The sequence below is a fragment of the Ornithorhynchus anatinus genome, chromosome X3 (genome assembly GCF_004115215.2).
Source record: "Ornithorhynchus anatinus isolate Pmale09 chromosome X3, mOrnAna1.pri.v4, whole genome shotgun sequence".
Lineage (NCBI taxonomy): Eukaryota > Metazoa > Chordata > Mammalia > Monotremata > Ornithorhynchidae > Ornithorhynchus > Ornithorhynchus anatinus.
The window spans coordinates 27,727,875-27,750,750 of NC_041751.1; the positions used below are offsets into that span (position 1 = coordinate 27,727,875).

Genomic DNA, 22,876 nt, shown 5'->3' on the forward strand with positions numbered 1-22,876 from the left:
CGGACAGGAAAGCCAAAATCTGTCACCTGCTGTCACTTTTCACAAAATCCTGTCCATTCTACCTTCAGAACATCTCAAGAATAAACCCTTTTCTCTCCATCCAAACTGTTACCACGATGATCCAAGCACTTACCCTATCTCACCTTGACTACTGCCTCAGCCTTCTTGCTGACCTCCCTGCCTCCTGTCTCTCCCCTCTCCGGTCCTTACTTCACTCTGCTGCCTGGATCATTTTTCTTAAAAACTGTTCAGTAGAATCTCCCCATTCCTCCAAAACGTTCAATGGTTACCCATCCATCTCCTCATCAAACACAAACTCCTTACCATCAGTTTTAAGGATTCAACCAACTCTCCCTCCTACCATACTTCACTGCTCTCTCTGCACAAACTAAGAGCTCAATAAATACCACTGACTGTCCACACCTGGCTGGGTGGGCATTCTCCTTTCACCGCCCTCGGGAGAGACTTTCCTCCCCTTCCCTGCCCCACTGGCACCAACAGCTATTGCTCTCAATCAGCCACACGGTACAGGTACAGCGGTGAAGTAATCATGTCATGTCTCATCAATCAATCGCATTTAACGAATGCTTACTGTGTGCGGAGCACTGAACTAAGCACTTGGGAGAGTACAATATAACAGAATTCATAGACACGTTCCCTGTCCACCTAGAGGGGGAGACAAGAGTTAATATAAATGAATAAATTACAGATATGCACCTATGTGCTGTGGGCCGGAAGGGGCCTCATAAAACTAAGCTACCCTGAGGACAGGGTGTTATTCTGGCACAGTGACTGCTGAGCAGCACTGTGTGGTCATGGGGGACCAGGCATTTAAAACCATTCTATTCACAGTGAAGTTATTTTCACGTGTGTTTAAAGTGTACAATTGGCTCTTGGTGCTTCCACTGCTCGTAAGTTTAATTTTGTCTGGCTCTTCTGCACAAAACTGTTGCCAACCCCCATTTGAGAGGATAACTATGGTTCTCTTCCACTTCATTTACTTTATCACTCAGGGTCCTGAGCCAATTATTACCTCACACTACTTTCAAGATACTCTTTGCATTCTTCCCTCTGAGACAATCAATCAATGGTATTCATCTGGGCAGGTAACTGGTCTATCAACTCTGTCATACTGTACTCTTCCAAATGCTTAGTATGGTGCTCTGCACCATACTCAATCAGTGCTCAATCAGTAGCACTGATTACTTACTTAGGGTGTGCAGAGCACTCTACTATGTAAACTCACTGTGGGCAGGGACTGTGTCTAATGTTATACTGTACTTTCCCAAGTGCTTAGAACAGTGCTTTGCACATAGTAAGAACTCAATAAATACAACCGAATGAATGAACACTAAGGGCTTGGGAAAGCATAAAACAACAGAGTTGGAAGATGCAATCCCTGCCTAGAGGGAGTAAACAGTCTATGGTGGAGACCGACATTAAAGTAGATTAGAGGACAAGGGGAAATAGTAGAATCCTGTACTTTTCTGAATATTCCATTGCAAAAATCAATTAAATCTATCCTGAAGAATAATCTTCGCACCTTTTTCCATATCTATAACTGACCCCTAATATAGTTCCCCATTCAATGATTCTAATTTACTGCTCTACAAATTGAGATCACAATTCTTACCAAGTTATCCCTCGCCTAAAATCCCTCATTTCCCTTTTGAATTATTCAGCATATCGGAATTCCTTTTCCACCCTTTGGTCTTAGACTTTTTCCTGTATTTGTTACACTATCTCTGTTCCATTCAACTGCTAACTAAATGCCCCGTTTGTTTCTTTTAGCAAGCCTAATTTTTGGGTTGCCTTGTTTTCTTGTCAAGGACAAGTGCAGCTTCATGTGTTTCAAACATTCAATTTTTAAATCTGTCCTGAGGGGAACCCTTCCGAGAGTTCAAACACAACTCATACTAGAAAACTGATTTTTAAATCAACCTTCCCTAAAAAGAGTTACTACCATTTTCACAGCATACATAGGTTGCAACTTGTAATTTCAAAATGATTTATTGGAAATATATTTTACTTTTTGGAAAGCACCAATGAAAAATTAGGTGCATTTCAGTTCTTTTTCTGTTGCTCAACAAATAGAGAAAATACATGCTGAAGCTGGACTTCAAGCCTATGTTCAGAAGAAGGAAAGCCTTCTCATCCACTCCCTGCCACTCCCCACCGCCCATTTCCCATTTGTTAACTGCAACCAGGAGGATTGGCAGAGGATCGTACTGTTCCTGTCCACCATTCACGGTTTCCTCCGGCCGATGAAAATGTCTCCAGGCTGAATCCAGGCCTGGTCTCCTCGGCAGTGAAAGCTGTCAGGCAGCTAGAGCAGAGACAGAGGAGAAGGTGGGAAAGTGCAACACAGTCAATAGACATGATCCCTGCCCTCGAGGAGCTTGCAGCCTTGTGGGAGAGATAGATTCTAAAATAAATTATAGATAAGGGCTGCAACAGAGTACAAAGATATGCACCTAAGTGCTTAAGGGGTGAAATTAGGTATATGGATGAGGCAGTAGGGAGAGAATATACGGTGAGGGGATGAGTGCTTAGTCAGGGAAGGACTCCAAGAGATTTGATTTCAGTGGGGTTTTCAAGGGGGGGAGAGTCCTGGTCTGTCAGATATGCTACCACACTGATCCGAGCACTTATCGTATCCCACTTTTTTTTCCCGTTCCTCTAGTGCCAGCTTGCTCACTGTGCCCCCATCTTGTCTATCTCACCATCGACCCTTTTTCCACATCCTCCCTCTGGCCTGGAACTCCCTCCTGCTCCATATACACCAGACCTCCACTTTTCCCATCTTCAAAGTCTTAATAATAATTTTGGTATTTGTTAAACGCTTACTATGTGCCGAGCACTGTTCTAAGCACTGGGGTAGATACAAGGTAATCAGGTTGTCCCACGTGAGGCTCACAGTCTTCATCCCCATTTTACAGATGAGGTAACTGAGGCCCAGAGAAGTTAAGTGACTTGCCCACAGTCACACAGCTGACAAGCGGTGGAGCCGGGATTCGAACCCATGACCGCTGACTCCCACGCCCAGACTCTTTCCACTGAGTCACGCTGCTTCTCTATAAGGTCTTCCTAATAAGGTCACATCTCCTACAAGAAGCCCTGCCCGAATTGAACCCTCTTTCCCCCAACTCCCCCTCTCTTCTGTACTGTCAGTGCCCTAGGATCCGTGATATCTGGGCATCTGATATTTGCCACATCCTCCACCCCAAAGCACTTCCGTACATATCCAAAATTTCTTAATTTATATTAATGTCCCCTCTGGATCGTAAGCTCATGGTGGGCAGGGGACATGCCTACCAACACCTTTGTATTGTACTCTCCCAAGCACACAGTGGGCACTCAATAAATACCATTGATTAAAGGGAGACACAATTAGCAGGTTGGTGTTAAGGGAGTGAAGTGTGCAGACAGTTGTGGTGGGAGAGGGCTGGAGAAGTAAGGAGGAGAGAGCTGACTAAATGCCTTGAATCTGATGCTAAGGTGATTCTGTTTGATGTGGAGATGGGTGGGTAACCATTGGAAGCACTCGAGGAGCGGGGAGATGTGATCAGATGATTCTTTTAGAAAATCGATGAGAGCAACAGTGTGAAGAATATACTGGAGAAGGGAAAGGCTGGAAGGTCGGCAAGGAGGCTGACCCAGTAGTGGAGGCAGGATACGACAAGTGCTGGAACTGGTATGGATGCAGTGTGGATAAAGAGGCAGTAGCAAATTTTGCAAATGTTGTGGCGATAGAATTGACAAAATTTCATGGTTGCCACCTCAGAGACTGCCACTTCGGTCTACAGAACTTTCTTCGGGGACAAAATACAGGTGGGCCTTTGCTAAAATTGTGCTGCTACAATTCAGACCGTAGGCAGCTCAACAACTATTGTGATCATTCCATAAAGTGGTGAAAATTTTACTCTAAGACTTAGACAAGCCAGTAAACCTCAATACTGAGGAAGCTAATTCTAAACTGCTTCAACAATTTTTATCTGAGACAACAAGGATTTTAAGAAAGAAAGTTAGCTCTTCAAATCGTCATTCTTTTACAACAGACGAGATGCTAGGATTTTGCAAATATGTTTAAAAGCTTGAGGCAAGTGGAAATCACTTTGTCCTCTGTGAAATAAAGAATGAGTTAATCTCATTTTTAAAAACACAAATGGATCAGAGATCTTAATCATCTAGAAACCGTAATTTTTTGGCACTGAGCTCCATCTGCTGGTAATTTGTTTTCAAACGTTAGACATTATTTCTACAAATGGGTTATTTTTCAGTTTTCTAATCCATTTGTGGACATGAAAGCTCCAACATTTCTTAAAAAAAATAATTTAGAACTTTCATTACATTTAAACTTGACAACACATCTAAATGCTCACAGCAAAAGCCCAATTTGCCTTGCGCATTGAGAAATTGGTAAAGTCCCTTTAAGAGCTTAATCTTTACTAAAGCTAATGAGTGCAGACACACCCTAAGATATGTGGCTTATTGTGGGATACATTTTCTGAAGATTTACTTGCCATCAATTAGTTCCTGTTCCAGAACCAGCCCTGACATGACAGCCTGCCAGGTCAGTATATATGACATTAGAACACCTTCTCCACTATGCCTCGATTTCCTCATCTGTAAAATGGAGATTAAATCTTGCACCCTCCTGCTTAGGCCCTGAGCCATAGGTGGGACAGGGACTGTGTCCAACCTGATTATCTTGCATCAACTCCAGTACTCACTACCTAGTAAGCATTTGTGGCTCAGCATGGGCATGGGTGTCAGAAGGTCCTGGGTTCTCTAATCCCAGCTCTGCTACTTGCCTATGTGACCTTGGGCAAGTCACTTGACTTCTCTGTGACTCAGTTACCTCATTTGGAAAGTGGGGATTAAGACTGTGAGCCCCATGTGGGACGGGGACTGCGTCCAACCCAATTACCTTGTATCTACCCCAGCACAGAGTTTAGTGCCTGGCACATAGTATGCCTGGCACATAGTAAGTGCTTAAATACCACTATTATTATTATTATTTATCATTATTATCAATCTTTCTTTTATTGAATGCTTACTGTGTGCAAAGCACTGTACTGAGTGCTTGGGAGAGTCCAATAGAGTTAGCAGACATGATACCTGGACACTAGGAGCTCGTTCCTTCCCCTCACCAGTTCCAAGCAGTGTTCCTCCCCGACTCTCTACAGTTAACATCATGACATTTATTAAGTGCTTACTGTGTGCTAAATGGTAGGGTAGAACCAGGGTCACAGTTCCTGTTCCACCAGGAGTTCACAGCTGATCTTATTCCCATTTTACAGAGAAGGAAATTGAAACCTAGAGAGGTTAAGTGACTCGCCCATGGTCACGCAGCCAGCCACTGGCAGAACTGAGACTAGAACCCAGGTCTCCTGGCTTTCAGCCCCACGCACCTTCCACTTGGCCACGCTGCCCGTCAAACTCCAAATACACACATTTCATCCCTTGTGTCGGTTCCCAGCTACCCTCGTGCTCCAATTTTTTTTTGTGTGTGTGGTTGTTTGAACTTCAGTTTCTGCAAGTCAATTCCTGTCACTTCTCTGGGCCTCACTTAGCTTGTAGAAAGAGCACAAGGCTGGGAGATAGGAGACCTGGGTTCTAATGCTTGCTCTGCCCCTTGCCCATTGCGTCACGCCATCTAACGTCAATTCCCTTATCTGGAAAACAGGGATAAAAAATAATCTGTTCTCCCTCCCTTCTAGAATTTGAGCTTCATGAGGGACAGGAATTGGGTCCAATCTGAATATCTCACATCTACTCCACAGTGAAGCAAAGTGCTTGGCACATAATAAGTGCTTAATTAAAGCCATCGATATTATTATTTTAATTCCCGCCCCTCAGCTTACTTCTTTCCCACTCTGTCCTCTTTAATCAATCAATGGCATTTATAATAATGACGGTATTTGTTACTATGTGCCAAGCGCTGGAGTGGCTCCAGACAAATCGAGTTGGACCACTCCATGTCCCACATGGGGCTCACCCATTTTCAATCCCCATTTTACTGAGGCACAGAGAAGTGAAGTGACTTGCCCAAGGCCACACAGCAGACAAATGATGGAGCCGGGATTAGAACCCATGACCACCTGACTCCCACACCCGGGCTCTATCCGCTACGCCAGGCTGCTTCCCACCCTTACTGTGTGCAGAGCACTGTACTATGCACTTGGGATTGTATAATACAACAGAGTTGGTAGACATGTTCCCTGCTCAGAAGGAGCTTGCAGCCTAGAGATCTTCTGCAGAGCACTTATGCACACATCGGTAATTTATTTATTTATATTAATGTCTGTCCTCCCCCCCTTTAGACTGTAAGCTTGTTGTGGGCAGGGAATGTGTCTACCATTTCTGCTATATCGTAATCTCCCAAGTGCTCAGTACAGTGCTACAGTGTACAATACACAGTAAGCACTCAATAAATATGACTGAGTGATTCCAAGCAGTTTGGTTTTACCAGTCAGATGCTCCAAGCAACGGGACCTGACTTGGTTAGTGGGCCTGGCTCCCCTGCCGGATTGTAAATTCCTAACTGTACTCCCCCCAAAATGCTTAGGGTTCCGCACAGAGTGGGCACGCAATAAATCCTACTGATTTGTCCTCCCAGTTGCTTCTCAGTTGTTCTCTGGTTGGCTCTGACATTCTCCTCCTGGCTTCCTTAAGCACTTCGGCTCCCAGGAAATGGAACCCAGCTCTCTCAGGTATCTCTGCCTCCAACCAAGTGATGGGTCTGTTGCCATGGAAACAGCAGACCCATTGTTTGTATTTGCCGTTAACGGTCAACGGTCAACACAGAGCCATCACAGAGGTGGAGATAAGGAAGGAGACAGGGGTGTTGATGTCACTGCCTCAAGAACTCAGGAATTCGCCTTGGACTAGTAGAACCAATAGGCTGCCCAGACAACTTTGTACCCCGACAACAAGCTTCTCTTGCAAATGGCACAGTTGTCGCAGCACTAAGTGAGGAACCACTGTGGAAAATTCATCCCATTTTCAAGGACTGTGGGATGGCTGAAACCTGATGTCTGCCCGAACGCCTATTTTAAATCGCTGGTCAGGGGTGTCTGGCATTAAAAATTCATTCGTGATATGAGTTAGTTTTAAGTCCACCTCGTTTTCCTGTACCACAGGGGTTGTGCTCTTGTAAAACACCACAGTAAGGCAAACACACTGAAGTCCTTCCCCCCATTTAAACTCTGCACGGATACACACAAGCTATTTTTCCCCAACACCATGGTGGGCTGTAATCCGAATGGGCTCCCACTGTTGGAAGGATGGGCAGGCTTACAGGACCATCTGGTTGGCAGCTGGTCAGTCCTCTGATCTGGATATGGAACCTTCCTCCAACATGATCCCCGCCACCAAGTTCCACACCTAAGAAGTGATGCCTCAGAGAATGCAAAGGTTTTCTGGGACAAGACGGGGAAGCCGAGGAGGTCCCCCAGAGAAATGCTCTAGTTTGGGTGAACTGCCACACAAAGCTGTTTATGACATCATCACGCTGTGGGCCCGGGCATAAGGAAAGCATGCCACATGACATGCACCTCTTGGTCCGGTATATTTAGGTGTCTTCAGTGTCCACCCTAGCTGTTGCATGAACAGTCACTATTTCCCTAGCAGTGTTCTAAGCCAACACGCAAAGTGAAAACATGCACTCTAGCAGAATTGAATGTATTCTCAGGAAAAAAAAAAAAAGACCCTAAAATGTTAAATTTCCAGAAAGGGGTTCTATATTCAGCGCCCATGCCTGATAGACAACAACAATCAACCCATATTGACCCCCTACCCTCCAAGAAAGGTTCCTTGCCTGATCTGAGACAAAAGTAGCTGTGGGCAACCTTTCACGGGATAGCCAGAGTATCCCCATACATTTAAAATGTAAATCAGATAATAGAGTACTCAAAATCTTTCTAATCAGTGCAACATATAGCATATAATGTATCTCAAAAGACAGCATTACCATTTGAAAAACTAAATAGTATGTGCTTTACAATAAGAAATTGTTAATTCATTAACCTTAAGTACTGATGGTACTGATAAACAGATCAAACTTGTAACTTGTGTGGTAGTAATTAAATGCATGAAAGCATTTGGATGTTAATTGCTCTCAATGAATAAAACAAAATGGAAGATTACATCCTATGGACCCGAATGTGATTCCTTTGCATTTAACGCTCCCTCTGAAGTCAGACTCCTTCTTGCATGACATACTTGGGTGTAGAATACGAACAGAACATTGCTGAATATATTTTGAGAATTACAAAATTGGACTGGCGAGTCTTCTGATAGAAAAACAAGTTGGTGTCGACAAAGGTTTAATTATATATAAAGATGATGATATGAAACCATAGTCTATGCGTATTATGCTGGAAATTCTACATGATCAAACTGCAGAGCACCTGACAATTTTTGTTACTGTGACATTTGGGAATTAATTGCTTGAAAACATGATCAAATATATCAAATATGATTACCATTCCTCTCATTATAGTACAATTCTATGTATAATCCCATTACTCTTGGTGTGTGTGGAGGATGGGGGGAGAGGAGAGGAGATGGCGCAAAAGTAAGTTTCACAAAAAGCTTTCATGACTATGAGGATTTCATCTCATGTCATTCAGCCATGAGTGAACATAATGGAATAACCCAGCAATTTCCTTTTCCTATAAAATACTTGCATGGGGGACAAATAAATAGCAACAGACTATGAATATTTTATAAGCAATAAAACTGAACAGAGCTCAAAATAAAAAGCGTTAGATAATTGTAATGATTAAACCGTGTGTTGAGAACACCTTGCGACAATCTCCAACATCCAATATAGGCAGAATCTAATGTCTTAATCAATCAGTGGTATTTACTGAGAGTTTACTGCGTACAGACCACTACACTAAGTGCTTGGGAGAGTACAATACTAGAGTTGATAGATACATTCTTGGCCCACAAAGCCCTTACAAGGTACACCCTAAAAATAGCAGAAAAAAAACCCAAAATCTTTTCATCTCCTCAGAAAGTACAATAGCTTGGTGGTTGGAGGAAAAATCCACAATCCCTACATCCAAATTTGAACTCCGAAGTCAACTTCCTTCATGTCCCAGACATATTAAATCAATCTAGGCTATTTTAGATTCCTTATTTGCGAAATAAGTAGGATATTTTTATCTTACTCTCACTAGGTAGTATATTTGGATGATTAATTAGGGGTTGGATTGGCCAACTGGCAGAGAACCACTGCCTAGTAGTGACTTTCTGGAGTCTGAAATGATATCGCTGCAGTTTAAAGAAGACTTCTGTGGAAAACCCGAGGGCATTCCCCCGGAAAGAAGAGACTCAAATTGCCTCCCCACCAAACTGGACTTTCTCATTAACCGTTTACAAAACAAACTGATGATAAAAGTACTGCCATTAAAACGCTAAATATTTTATTATGAAAGATAATGTCCAATGTATATAAAACCCTCAAAAACGTTTTTGTGAAATATTTTAAACTTGATTAAATGGTCGATTATAATGCTACACATCTCTCCTCTTCAAATAGATTGAGAAAGTTTACAGAAACCTCTTAAAGCTTTCCACTTTCAAACATCTGGAACAAAAGCACCCTTCAAGTTGAATTTCTAAAATGTGGATTTAAATGGATTGGCAAATGTTTTCCTACATTCAAGATAGAAAAAACAAAATCTTTTCTAAGAAGAAAATTCATAAAGCAAATCATCACAATTAATTTTAAAGATTAATAAACAATGAAATTGAGAACAATGAAATAGCCTGTCTTGGTTTGAAGGCAAAAAAAAGTTAAATGGATTTTAAATAGAAGAATCTGCTGAATGATGAATGCAATAGATGACAAGCCAAATAGTTTTGGTTTTTCAAATGGCTGCAAGAAATACAGTTAAAAAAGAGGAAGCAATTCATTATGAATCACCATCCAGAGACTCCACAAAACCTGAACCCCTGTAAAATCTCTTACAAATTATGACTGCCTTCAAATACTGCCTTCAAATTCAATTCCTTTGCCTCACAATCAGCTGTATAACTAAACAAACTTACTGCCAATAAGCTAGCTGCATAGCCCGGGAGTCAGAGGACCTGGGTTCTAATGCCGGCTCGCTCTCTTGCCTGCTGTGCGACCTTAGCTTCTCTGTGCCTCAGTTCCCCCGCCTATAAAATGGGGATTCAATTCCTGTTCTCCTTCCCCCTTAGACTGTAAGCCCCCTCTGCAACAGGTCTGAGTCTGATCTGGCTGTGCTGTATCTACTCTAGCACTTAGTATAGTGCTTAGCACATAATAAATGCTTAAAAACCATCATAATTATTATTTTTATTATCGCATTTACGACAATTGCTTCATTACAGATCTCACCTCTCTAAACGCACAAGAACTCAGACTACAAAAGGAAAAGAAAAAATCCATAGAGACCCAAAATCCACACTTTTACCCGATCTGGCCCCATGCTTTTACTATGGTTTTACTGAGCAAAAATGTAATCCTGCATTACCCGATGCACAAAGGTCATTTTAGAGGGTGAAATAATTTTAGACATTCTTAGTTTAATTCATATTAAATTGTAAAGTACAAATTGCTATTAAGATGACATTTTTGAAAATGAAATTGTCAAAAATATCAGAATTTAATATTAGAATTGTTTAGAATATGAACAGAGAGAGCCAAGTGTCAAAACAGTTAAAACTGTATAACTACTAAAATAGTTGAGAATCAGCATGGCCTAGTGGCTAGAACGTGGGCCTGGGAGTCAGATGGAGCTGGGTTCTAATCCTGGCTCTGCCATTTGTCTGCTGTGTGATCATGGGCAAGTCCCTTAACTTCTCTGTGCCTCAGTTACCTTATCTGTAAAATGGAGATTGACACTGTGAGCTCCAGGTGGGACATGGGCTGTGTCCAACCTGATTAGCTGGTATCTATCTATCTCAGGGCTTAGTACACTGCCCAGCACATAGTAAGCGCTTAACAAATTCCAGCTAAAAAAAAGAAAAATTAGTTCAAAGACAAGGTTGCCATAAATTGCCACAGCACCCTTCTTATCTTAATCAAAATTCCTTACAGCCAACATTCAAATTCATCCTTCTCAGCCAAATCAGTACAGATTCAAGGCCGAAATGAAATTCATCTAAAAAAACCTGAAGTTTTTTTTTTTCAATTGCTAATAAAAATAGGAGATGTGATACTTAATAATGTTGTTGTACTTCTTCAAGGACAAGGATCACTATTATCACACATGTGATTAGTCAGAATCTCCCATCTGGAATGACAAATGAGCCTCGGTCTTGACACTTCCAGGCGAAGAAACAGCACAGAGAAATGAATTATAGGACCAGGGCAATCTGCCACACTACCCACACTCTCTCCCATCTTGCCAGTCAGGTTACAACTGTGGCACAGACCTCAGTGAGTAGGCAGACTGGGGTGTGGCACACTGCAAAGTACACGCTATGGATTCTCGTTACGGGAGCCGATGCTGAGCCATAGCCCCGTGGACCATCGGCCGGCTGAATTGGTGGCTGATTCGGGCATCATCTACGTTACTTTCCCACTCAGGCCACTCTTCACATGGGCACCTCTGCCGACGGATAGGCAGTTTAAAATTTTGAACCACTGCCCCTCGGCCGACGAGGTAGTCTCGCTCACTCTCTGAAGCTGGCCCTGACCAGTGTCCCATCAGGAAGCATGCCTGTTGTTATCCAGTGAAAGAGCACTGTTCTGGGAATCCAGAGACCTGAGTTTTAGTCCCTCTTCTGCCTGATGGAGCCTTGCCATTAGTGGTGAAGAAACACCTAAGGCATTCTGCAAAATGAAGAGGCCCATGATGTGTTCTAAGCAGCGTGGCCTAGTGGATAGAGCACGGGACTGGGAGTCAGAAGGACCTGGGTTCTAATCCTGGAACAATGCCTGGTCTCCCTCCAATTTAGACTCAGTTCCGGGAGGGACAGGGATTGCAGCCCATCTCATACCAACCACAGTGCTTAAAACTGCGCTTGACACAGAGTGAGCACTTAACAAAGACCATGTTTTCTTAAATGCACATTGTGGAAAGAGCTTTCCCTAAAGTTTCATTAGTGTTCTACCCAAACCGTGAACTGAAAATACACATTATGGGAGAATTGACTGCATGTTTAATTCATTTCTGTGGAAGGAGTGAAGTTATGCTTTCATATGTTGATTTTGCTTTAAAAAGCAGTAAATTACTAATGAATTCTTTTTAAAAATCTTAGCATCTTAAGTCATTATTAAAGGAAAAATAAATTAAATTGTAATCCCACTATTAATTCCTTGAATAATGATAACAGCGATGGGATCTGTTAAACACTTACTATATACTAAGCACTGGGGTAGATATAGAATAAAGAGGTTGGACCCAGTTCCTATCCCAAATGCAGTTCAGAGTCGAAGTGGGAGGGAGAACAGGTATTGAATCCCCATTATGCAGATGAGGGAACTGAGGCTGAGAGAAGTGAAGTGACTTGCCCAAGGTCACACAGCAGGCAAGTGGCAAAACCGGCATTACAACCCAGATCCTCTGACTCCCAGGTCCGTGCTGTTTCCATGGACCACACTGCTTCCCAAGGTTAACGGGCAGGGCTTCGTGCTGGCCAAGAGAGAGGTTTCAAAATAAGGGTTGGGGAAAAAAGGATACAAATGGGTACACAGAGAGGGAAGAGCGAGTGAGAAAGGAAGGACGATGGAAACTTAAGCAATAGAAGCCAAAAGTGACAAATATATACCCACATTCCGCTCCACACTCTCATCGAAATACTCTTCCCTCAGAGGACACCCCAGAGGAGGAAAGAGAGACTCAACCCAACCTACCCTATCACCACCTGTCAACTGCCCAGTTTAAACTCCTGCTCCCTGGAAGTATCATTTTATATTCCCTGGAACTGGAAAACAACTAGACAGTTTCATTTTAGAAAGCTCTGTTCTAAAGCCACATCAAAATTTTAAAACCCTTTGGAAATATCTTGATTGAAGATATTTAAATTGGACTTGGAACCTTAATAATTTTAGAAAAGGCTTCTAAGTCATTTCTATTTATCAAATGTAATTACAGAAGTACTTTAAAATTGAGGGGGATAGGGATTTCAAATGGATGTAAAAAAAATTATCAGGGAAATGTACAACAGATCAAGTTAACTACAGATAAGCAACTTTACTTTTCAATAGCATTTAGGGCTTCTGATGGCAAGTAATGGGTATAAATTAATTCAATACTAAATTGTCTAATGACCAAGTAGTCATCTGTGAATTTTAGGTATCAAATTTTATTTTGATCTATTAAATATATACTCACTCTACTAACACATCTACCTAGCCCATTTATACCTCAGCTCTTTAAACCTGAATATCTATTTAAAAGCACTTCTTTAAATTTACACTTCTGTTGTTCATATTCTAGAAGATTAATCTTAACTACCACTTGAGACAAATATTTTCATTTTATTAGGATTAGCATTTTCATCACCTTTGAATTTCTATGCATAAAAATCCCAGACATTCAAAAACAATGTAAAAAATAACTTTGAAAGATGGCTAGAAAACATTTTAAAATATGATGCTTATTTTTCCTTTAAACAGCATATTTGTAAAGACAGCTGATGATACCAAAACAACCACATGGTTTCATTCTGTATTTTAATTATTTTAAAAGGTGGGCTGATTTATCATCTCACCTTTCTTCATATCAAACAAACTTTTGCTAACAACATTTTCAGTTCCACTAAAAGCGTACAGTCTAAACAAGTAGTTAAATCCTGTCTAACTTCTGAAGTGGATCGGGCTTTGTCGTATTACTTAATGTGAAACAATAAATATAATCAATTATTGCCAATTGTGAGTTTCCTGATAATTCTAACTAAACCCTTGTTTTCTTCTGGTTAATAAATAAAATGCAAGCTTATAGTGATGATTCACTTTGATAAACCAGGACATTGACTGGCTTATTACAAATATGGACACAGGTATTGATTTGCATTTATGACAAATGAGAAAAACCATGCCATTAAATGTAGACATTCCTTTTTCCAATAGTATTCCATCTTTGACAGTGTATGAAATAGCGTTCACTTACTATAGATGTGACAGATCTGGCATCTTCTTCATAATTTACAACAGGCGGTGGCTCTTTCCCATCATTCTCTTGCACTTTTTGTTCTAAGAGTTCTTTCTGGGCTGCAAATTTAGCTTCTGTACATTTCAACTGCTGGATTGACTGTTTTAATTCTTCCAGTGTCTGTTTTTGGTTCAGCAAGAGCACAATACTAAAAGAGGAAGAAATCCAACACAAATAATTTCAAATTAATCGAGTGAAATAAATCAATAGGGGAAACCCAAGTATTTCTCTTCTTTTCTTCCCTTCCCTCGAGGTGGCTAAGCCAGTTTTCTGGGAGGTTTGGAGCTAAGTACATTTCAAGTCAGAAAAAAACAAAAAAACAAAATTTCACTAAGTATTCACAAAATATTAAATGCCCCCATGAAGGACAAAGCCATAAGTGCCAGTCCTAATGAAAAGGGTATTTTTCCTAGATGAGCTATACCTCTTTAAATGCATAAACCGCTTCATTTCAACATAAAACCTAGCCATAGTTTTTTAATGGTATTTTTTAATGGTATTTGTTAACCAATCATATGTCAGGAACCATACTAAGAGCTGGGACAGATATAAAATCATAAAGTTTGGACAGTCCCTGTCCCACATGGAGCACACAGTCTTAATCCCCATTTTAATCCCATGAGGGAACTGAGGCACAGAGAAATTAAGTGACTTGACCAAGGTGACCCAGCAGACTACTACTGGCAGAGCCACGATTAGAACACAGGTGCTCTGACTCCCAGGTCCATGCTCTAGCCACTACGCCACACTGCCTCTCTGAAGTTTTGAACTTGAATTTGCACCCTTATTCACCCTTGCTTCAACCCCACAGCACTTATGTACATAACCATAATTTACGTATTTATATTAATGTCTGTCTCTCTCTGGGCTGTATGCTCATTGTGGGCAGAGAACGTTTCTACCAACTCTGTTACAGTGTACTCTCTCAAGTGCTTAGTACAGTGCTCTGAACACAGTACACACCCAACAAATACAATTGATACATTAGCACAGGCCATGGATCAAAAAGTCTGGATTGAGATCTGAAAGTGAAAGAAAGAGTCTGAAAGAAAGTGTATTTCCTCTACATGAGTAGGTATTTTAGCCCCTTTCTAATAAAAATGGAAAAATATTTCTCTGGCTTTGTAATCGACAATGAATGCATGATTATCCTGGCACTGTCATGAAGAGGATCCAAATTCTGTGGGCCAGTGAAGATCATCTTAAGTCGTAATAGTATCATGAATAATATTTACGGAGGCATTCACCGAGCGCAATGCCAAAACAAAGAAGTGACACATTCCCTGTCCGCAAGAGCCTACATTCTTAATAAGAGAGTTCATCTGCAAGATTAGACTAACCAAATTCACCAAAGAAAAGCTGTCCATCCAAAACTGAATGGAAATTAAAGAAAAGCTTTTCAAAGGAGGGAACAACTGATCATTACACTTAATCATGAGAAATTTTCAGAGGAGAAAAATAACTCTGTAACATAATAATATGACTATATTTCCAGAATCAATTTTTCAAACCACACAATCAACTTATTGGCCCAACAGGAAACTGTATACAAAAGGTAATTTCTCTTTTGGGCATGTCTTTGCTAGGAATTCAACATATCAATGACCCAGGAACTCAAATTCGGCAGATTTCAAGGTTTTAGGAATAGGAAAGTACTTTCAAACTTTCACTAGACTCCACACAAGATGACGACTCTGATATAAATAATGAAGGACAATATTTATAGCTAATTATAATGTGCTTGGCTAATGTTGCTTTTATGAACAAATATAAAGGACAAATTAATCTTAAAAATGAAAGATTTTTGCTATTTCATAGACTTATAGGAGTTTACTATTGTCCCAAATATTTTATGAAACTTCACAAAATCCTTGCAAGTTAGGGAGGACAGGCCAGGTATTGTAATCCTTAATTTACTGTTGGAGAACTAGGCCCACGACTTTGCTAAAGTCATAAATTTAATCAGTGGCAACACCAGGACTAGAAATCAAGTCTTGCCCTTCCCAGCCAAGTGCTCTTTCCACCTCATTTCCTCTTTCCCTATGAGAAAACATTACTACCGACATTAGGCACATTTTTTTTTAATGACACCAAGAAAAATATCTTTTTTTATAAAAAATACTCATATTTAGAGAGCAAATTTGTGGAAAGATGCCAAATTAAATAGAATAGATTCAAAGCAAACAAGTTGGAGAATTTCTGAAACTAGCACAAATAAGGTGAGCAGGGATAAATGAGAAGAGCATTTCAGGAAGGGAAAAAAAGCTATAAAGAGTCAATATGGGGAATGAAAGGTTATATATATATATATAAAACTCCTCACTCTAGGCTTCAAGGCTCTCCATCACCTTGCCCCTTCCACCTCTCCTCCCTTCTCTTTCTACCCCCCACCCCACACGCTCCGCTCCTCCGCCGCCCACCTCCTCACCATCCCTCGGTCTCGCCTATCCCGCCGTCGACCCCTGGGCCACGTCCTCCCACGGTCCTGGAACGCCCTCCCTCCTCACCTCCGCCAAACTGATTCTCTTCCCCTCTTCAAAACCCTACTTAAAACTCACCTCCTCCAAGAGGCCTTCCCAGACTGAGCTCCTCTTCTCCCTCTACTCCCTCTGCCACCCCCCCTTTACCTCTCCGCAGCTAAACCCTCTTTTTCCCCTTTTCCCTCTGCTCCTCCACCTCTCCCTTCCCTTCCCCACAGCACTGTACTCGTCCGCTCAACTGTATATATTTCCATTGCCCTATTTATTTTGTTAATGAATTGTACATCGCCTTGATTCTATTTAGTTGCCATTGTTTTTACGAGATGTTCTTCCCCTTGACTCTATTTATTGCCATTGTTCTTGTCTGTCCATCTCCCCCGATTAGACTGTAAGCCCGTCAAACGGCAGGGACTGTCTCTATCTGTTGCCAACTTGTTCATCCCAAGCGCTTAGTACAGTGCTCTGCACATAGTAAGCGCTCAATAAATACTATTGAATGAATGAATGAATATAATAATGTTGGTATTTGTTAAGCACTTACTATGTGCCAAGCACTTTTCTAAGCGCTGGGGGAGATACAAGGTCATCACGTTGTCCCATGTGAGGCTCACAGTCTTAATCCCCATTTTACAGATGAGGTCACTGAGGCCCAGAGAACTTAAGTGACTTGTCCAAAGTCACACAGCACATAAGTGGTGGAGCTGGGATTAGAGCCCACGACCTCTGACTCCCAAACCCGTGCTCTTTCCAATAAGCCACACTGCTTCTCTAGCACACACATAGATATACACACACACATCAGAAAAGACTACAGATGAAAATTAAGATGAATATAGCACTAGAGCAAACAAGGGAAAAGATTATAGGTGAAAAATAAGATGAATATAGCACAGGAGGAAACAAGGAAAGAATGACACTTAGATCCACATAGAGTAAATCTATCCCCCTCTGCCACCATCCCATGTAATATTATACTGGTCAGGCCCTTGATGAAGGGTAATGAAAGAATACTGTGCCCAACTGGAACTCTTCAACTTTGGACGGAAAACTTGGCGTGGGTTCAGAAGAGTGCCAAAAATAATTAGAGCAGCAGTTTAAGGAATTGAGATTAATATGAAATCTGAAGAGAATGGTAAAGAGGGATTTAGTGACTGTCTTCAAGTACATAAAAGTTTATTATAAAAAGGACAGGGGCAAGCAATAGGAAATGGGTTTAATTGCAGCAGGAAGACAGAAAGAACTTTGTCAGTGAACTCATTTCTAACACCAGAATGAGTTGCCTAGGGAGATTGTGAAACATCTTCTCTACACATCATTAAATTAACAGGAATGGTTCAGATGAAAACTGTCTGGAGACGAAAAAAAATGAGCGAAAAGACCTCTGAGGACTCTTTTGTCCCTACAGTTTTATGATTCACCACCACCAGACCTAGATTTAGGGATAAGTAACCTAGACAACTCCCTGAGGGGGCAGGCCTGCCAAGAGCTGGGTTCAACTCCACTATTCACTCAAACTGAATGAAACAGTTGAAAACTCCTTCACCCACCCAACATTTTCACCCCACCATATAGACATTTGGTATCAGCTAAGAAAACCAGAGTCAAGTGGCAGGGGTAGGAGCTCAGGCTTAGGGTGAAATGACTTTTCCCGTCTTGCTTCCTGCTGTTTCTCATTCGGTGCTGCACTTAGACCAGGGCGAAGGGAGTCTGAGGAAAATCCTTTCCTTCCATTGGATGGCTCTAATCGATTCCAAGGCAAGTCACCACTCCAAGCCAGGTTGGGGAGAAGAAAAGGGCCGAACTGTACACTCCAAGCACTTAGTACAGTGCTCTGCACATAGTAAGCGCTCAATAAATACTACTGAATGAATGAAAAGGAACTTGAGCTCCTCAAGAGCCAAGAGGTAGCAGTAGTAATGGTACTTATTGAGCAGGCATAAAGTGCAGTGTACTGTCCTAAACACTTGGGAAAGTACCACACAAAGAAGTAATGTGTTGCCTGTCCAAAACAAGTTTACAATTTAAATGGGGAGCGAGACTGTAGACAACACCACCATTCTCCATTTCACAAGTCTGTAATCTTGGCATTTATTGTCAACCCATCTCCCTCATTCAACCCACATATTCAATCTGATGCCACATCCTGTCACTTCAACATTCACAGCATCGCTAAAATCTGCCCTCTGCTCTCCATCAAAACTGTTACTATGTTGATCCAAGCACTTATCATCCTATCCCCGCCTTGATTACTGCATCAGCCTTCTTGCTGACCTCCCTGCCTTCTGTCTCTTCCCACTTCACAGCATTCTTCGCTCTGCTGCCCAGGTCATTTTCCTACGGAAAGCTCAATTCACGTTTCCCCTCTCCTCAAGAATCTCCAGTAGTTGCCCATCCACCTCCACATCAAACAAAAACTCCTTACCATGAGCTTTAAAGACCTCTATAATCTTGTCCCTTCCTATCTTACCTCACTGATTTCCTACTACAACCCAGAGCACTCACTTCCCTCCTCTAATGCCAACCAACTCACTGTACTTTGGACTCGTCTTTCTCTTTCGCTGACCCCTCACCCACATCCTGCCTCCGGTCGGGAACTCCCTCCCTCTTCATATCCAACAGACGATCGCTCTTTAGGGCTAAAGAGGCGGGAGTTGCCGACATAATGTGATACAGTGCTCTCCATACAGTAAATACTCAATAAATACCATTAATGGATGGATTATGGTACTCTAGACTGTGAGGTCATTATGGGCAGGGAATGTGTCTACCAACTCTGTTATATTGTACTCTCCCAAGTGCCTAAAGCAGTGCTCTGCACACAGTAAGTGCTCAATAAATACCACTGTCTGATTGAACAGACAAGCTCCTTGAGTGAGTGTAGACTGAGAAGGGAAGGGTGCCTTAGAACACAGAGTCTCAAGGGACAACTACGATAAAGAGGGACAGCTGAAAGAGGATCCAGCAAATCAACTTGAGATCCAGCAGCTAGAAGGGTAGCCAGAAAAACAGGTTAGTACCTTGAGCAAATGTGAAACTTGATTAGCGTGTCAAGGAGGAAGGAGTGGACCACAGTTTTACTTTTTAACTGAGATGTCAAGGAGGATTTGGGTGGAGGAGGGCTTTTGTAAAATGGGGAAGGCTTGAGCTTGTGGAAGGCAGAAGGGAAGGGAGCCATCAAAGACGGAGATGCTGAAATAACCAATGAGTGAGGCGGGGGGAAAGGTGAAGGGGGGCGAGAGGAGAGCCAATACACCTTTTCCTGCACTCTGACCAACCCATTCTTAACTCCATGCAGCCCATTCCCTTCCTTAATCAGACTTTCATCAGAAAGAAGGGAATAGGAACAGCCTTGCTGTGCAAGGCAGTACTGCTGACATTCATTCATTCGTATTTATTGAGCGCTATATGCAAAGCACGGTACTAAGCATTCAAGAGAATACAATATAACAATAAACAGACACATCCCCTGCCCACAATGAATTTACAGTCTAGAGAGTGAGACAGACATTAATATAAATAAATAACAATCCCCCTCTCATACCTTCTGGGAGACAGCAGCAGTGGCAGGAAAAGAAGCCAGTAAGGAGGCAGAGAGTGCACTCCACTCAACATGCCTGTTTAGAAGATGAGGCCACAATCAAGGTAACCACAACTCAGGTTTTATACTAATTCTACAGGATCAGGCTACATCTGTTGCTATGGCAAGCTGAAATGCTAAGACAGAACGTTATAATCAAGTCTCAGGTTTATTCCTCTAAAAGAAGCAGTGACTAAGTAGTGTCTTGAGCTATCGCAGATTTTTCCATGAAAGTTCAGAGTAATGGGGACAGAATCAGAAATGAAAATGAAAGGAAGGATGGGAAAGAGAGAGAGGTGAAAAAACTAGAATGAACAGGGCAGAATCCTAGGAGCAAAGGAGGTGGATGTTACCCAGGTAGGAAGATAGTAAATGGTATGAGAAAGAGCAGGGTAAGTGAAAGTGAGGAAAGAATGGATAATAGTTATAATAATTGTGGTATTTGTTAAGTGCACAGAGAAGTTAAGTGACTTGCCCAAAGTCACACAGCTGAAAAGTGGCAGAGGCAGGATTAGAACCCACAACCTTTGACTCCCCAGCCCGTGCTCTATCCACTAAGCCATAAGGGTTGGGGATACATGGCAGGAGGGGAAAAAAGGTAGTGAGGAGAAGGGTAAGTACCTCTGCAGTGAATGAGTTAGTACAAGTAGTATCAGCAAGAGCTGGAAATGAAATAAAAATGTGTCGTACTTGCAGGAACCTTATTTTACTTCCCAGGTCATTTGGACAATACAAAGCATGGCTTAGCAGAAAGACCAAGGATCAGGAGTTAGAATGCCTGGGTTCTAATCCCGGTTCTGCCACTTGACTGTTGTGTGACCTTGGGCAAGTCAATGAACTGCTCCTTGCCTCAGTGTCCTCAACTGTAAAATGGGGATCAGGTAGACTTTGAAAACCATGTGGAACGGGAACTATATCTGATGATCTTATATCTACCCCAGCACTTAGTAAAGTAAGGGCTTAACAAATACTATTATCATCATCATCAAAGCAGAAATAGTGACTGCAGTGAATAGTCCTTACTTCTGCTCTAAAAGGAAACCAGGAACAAACTGAGACACTTCCCAATCATTCACTTTGTAGTTTTCTCTTGGAGGTCACCTTTTAGCAATAATCCCCTACATTGAGCAGTATGGATTCTCCTGTTTTTAGGTGAAACCAAAGAGAATAAAAAGGAGAAAGGGGCAGGACCAAAAACCATCTGATCCTTTAGTCAGTCAGTTTCCAACATTCAAAGCATAATTTTTCTTAAACTTTTCAGGTGTGCTGTCATCAGCTAATGATGAAAATAAGTAGTAAAACTGAATTTCCAAACACACTGACAAAACCCTGGAGAGTTCATTTTGGCTAACTGAGGGCAAATTATCTCATTGGAAAAAGCTGACAGAGGCATAAAGCGAGTTACTACAGTTTTTTTTAGTGCTAATGAAAGAGTATCTAATAAAACAAGTAGATGGGTTTGGGGTTTGGATATTGCTTTTTGGATTACTGAGACACTATCACTCAAAATTTCTCTGCAGCAGACTAGTTCTAGGCCCTGAAGGAGAGGAGGAGCAGCTGTCAGGAAAAGCCACCCAGGGGAGACTGAAGAGGAAGAGACATCTCACCCCTCTGCTTGCTGCCCCATCTGTTCTCATTCTTTCAGTATGTTTTTTTCTTATGGTATTTGTTAAGCACTTACTATGTGCCAGGCACCGTACTAAACACTGGAGTAGATACAAATTGATCAGGTTGGACACTGTCCCTGTCCCACATTGGGCTCACAGTCTTAATCCCCATTTTATATATGAGGTAACTGAGGCACGGAAAAGTCAAGTGACTTGACCAAGATCACACAGCAGACAAGTAGCAGAGCTGGGATTAGAACCTAGGTCTTTCGGACTCCCAGGCCCATGCTCTATCCACTAGACCCTGCTGCTTCTCATGCAGTTCTTCTCCATGCAGATCTGCCCCAAGAGCAGTAATCGGATAATGAAGGTCAGAATCCCCTGATATGCTTACAGGAGTCTCATGCAGAGAACCAGAATGGGAGTCAGAGAACCTGGGTTCTAATCCCGGCTCCACCACTTTTCTGCTGTGTGACCTTGGGCAAATCACTTCACTGGGCCTCAGTTATCTCACCTGTAAAATGGGGATTAAAACCATGAGTCCCATGTGGGACACAGACTCTGTACGACTTTATATCTACCCCAGGGCTTAGAGCGCCTGGCACATAGTAAGCACTTAAATACCATTAAAAAAGACTGTAACTAACCAGTGCATGTTGAATTAAAACAAAAGATGATGATACTTAACTGAGGTGGAGGTTGCATGAAGAGTTAATGAAGGGAATGAGCTAAAGGGCATACCAATCAATCAAGTTACTAATGTCAATCACTAATGGCACAGGGGCAGAAAAAAGAGGGAGCAAAGGACTGCATTTTGTGGCTCATCATCAATGGAGAACTTGTTGAGGAGGCGAATCCATTAATTCCTAAATTTAGAGTTAATTCGAGGGATTTGCCCCGCAAAATGAATTGCTTCTTGGGGAATTTCCCTTGAGGGATGGTAGAACCAAGGGTAAAATGCATAAGAAATTGGGAGAAAACCGCCCAAACCCATACCCCATGTTTCCCCTCCCTGGCTCAAGTTCACCACCCGCCCCGAATAATGATATGCAGGTCACTCTCCCCACGGGA

General features: G+C 41.9%; 1 protein-coding gene across 5 annotated transcripts in view; it reads right to left on the reverse strand.

Moving 5' to 3' along the window:
• The window catches only part of FER (FER tyrosine kinase), a 290,188-nt gene that overhangs the window by 190,493 nt on the left and 76,819 nt on the right, over positions 1 to 22,876 (reverse strand). For 3 of the 5 annotated variants that reach the window (XM_029053950.2, XM_007672816.3, XM_016228513.3), the window contains exon 9: positions 14,100 to 14,289. In XM_029053950.2, the coding sequence (XP_028909783.1) occupies positions 14,100 to 14,289 (190 nt within the window). Of the gene's footprint in view, positions 1 to 6,606; positions 6,757 to 14,099; positions 14,290 to 22,876 lie in introns of those variants that run through there. The other 2 variants (XM_029053952.2, XM_039910630.1) reach the window with 2 other exon arrangements.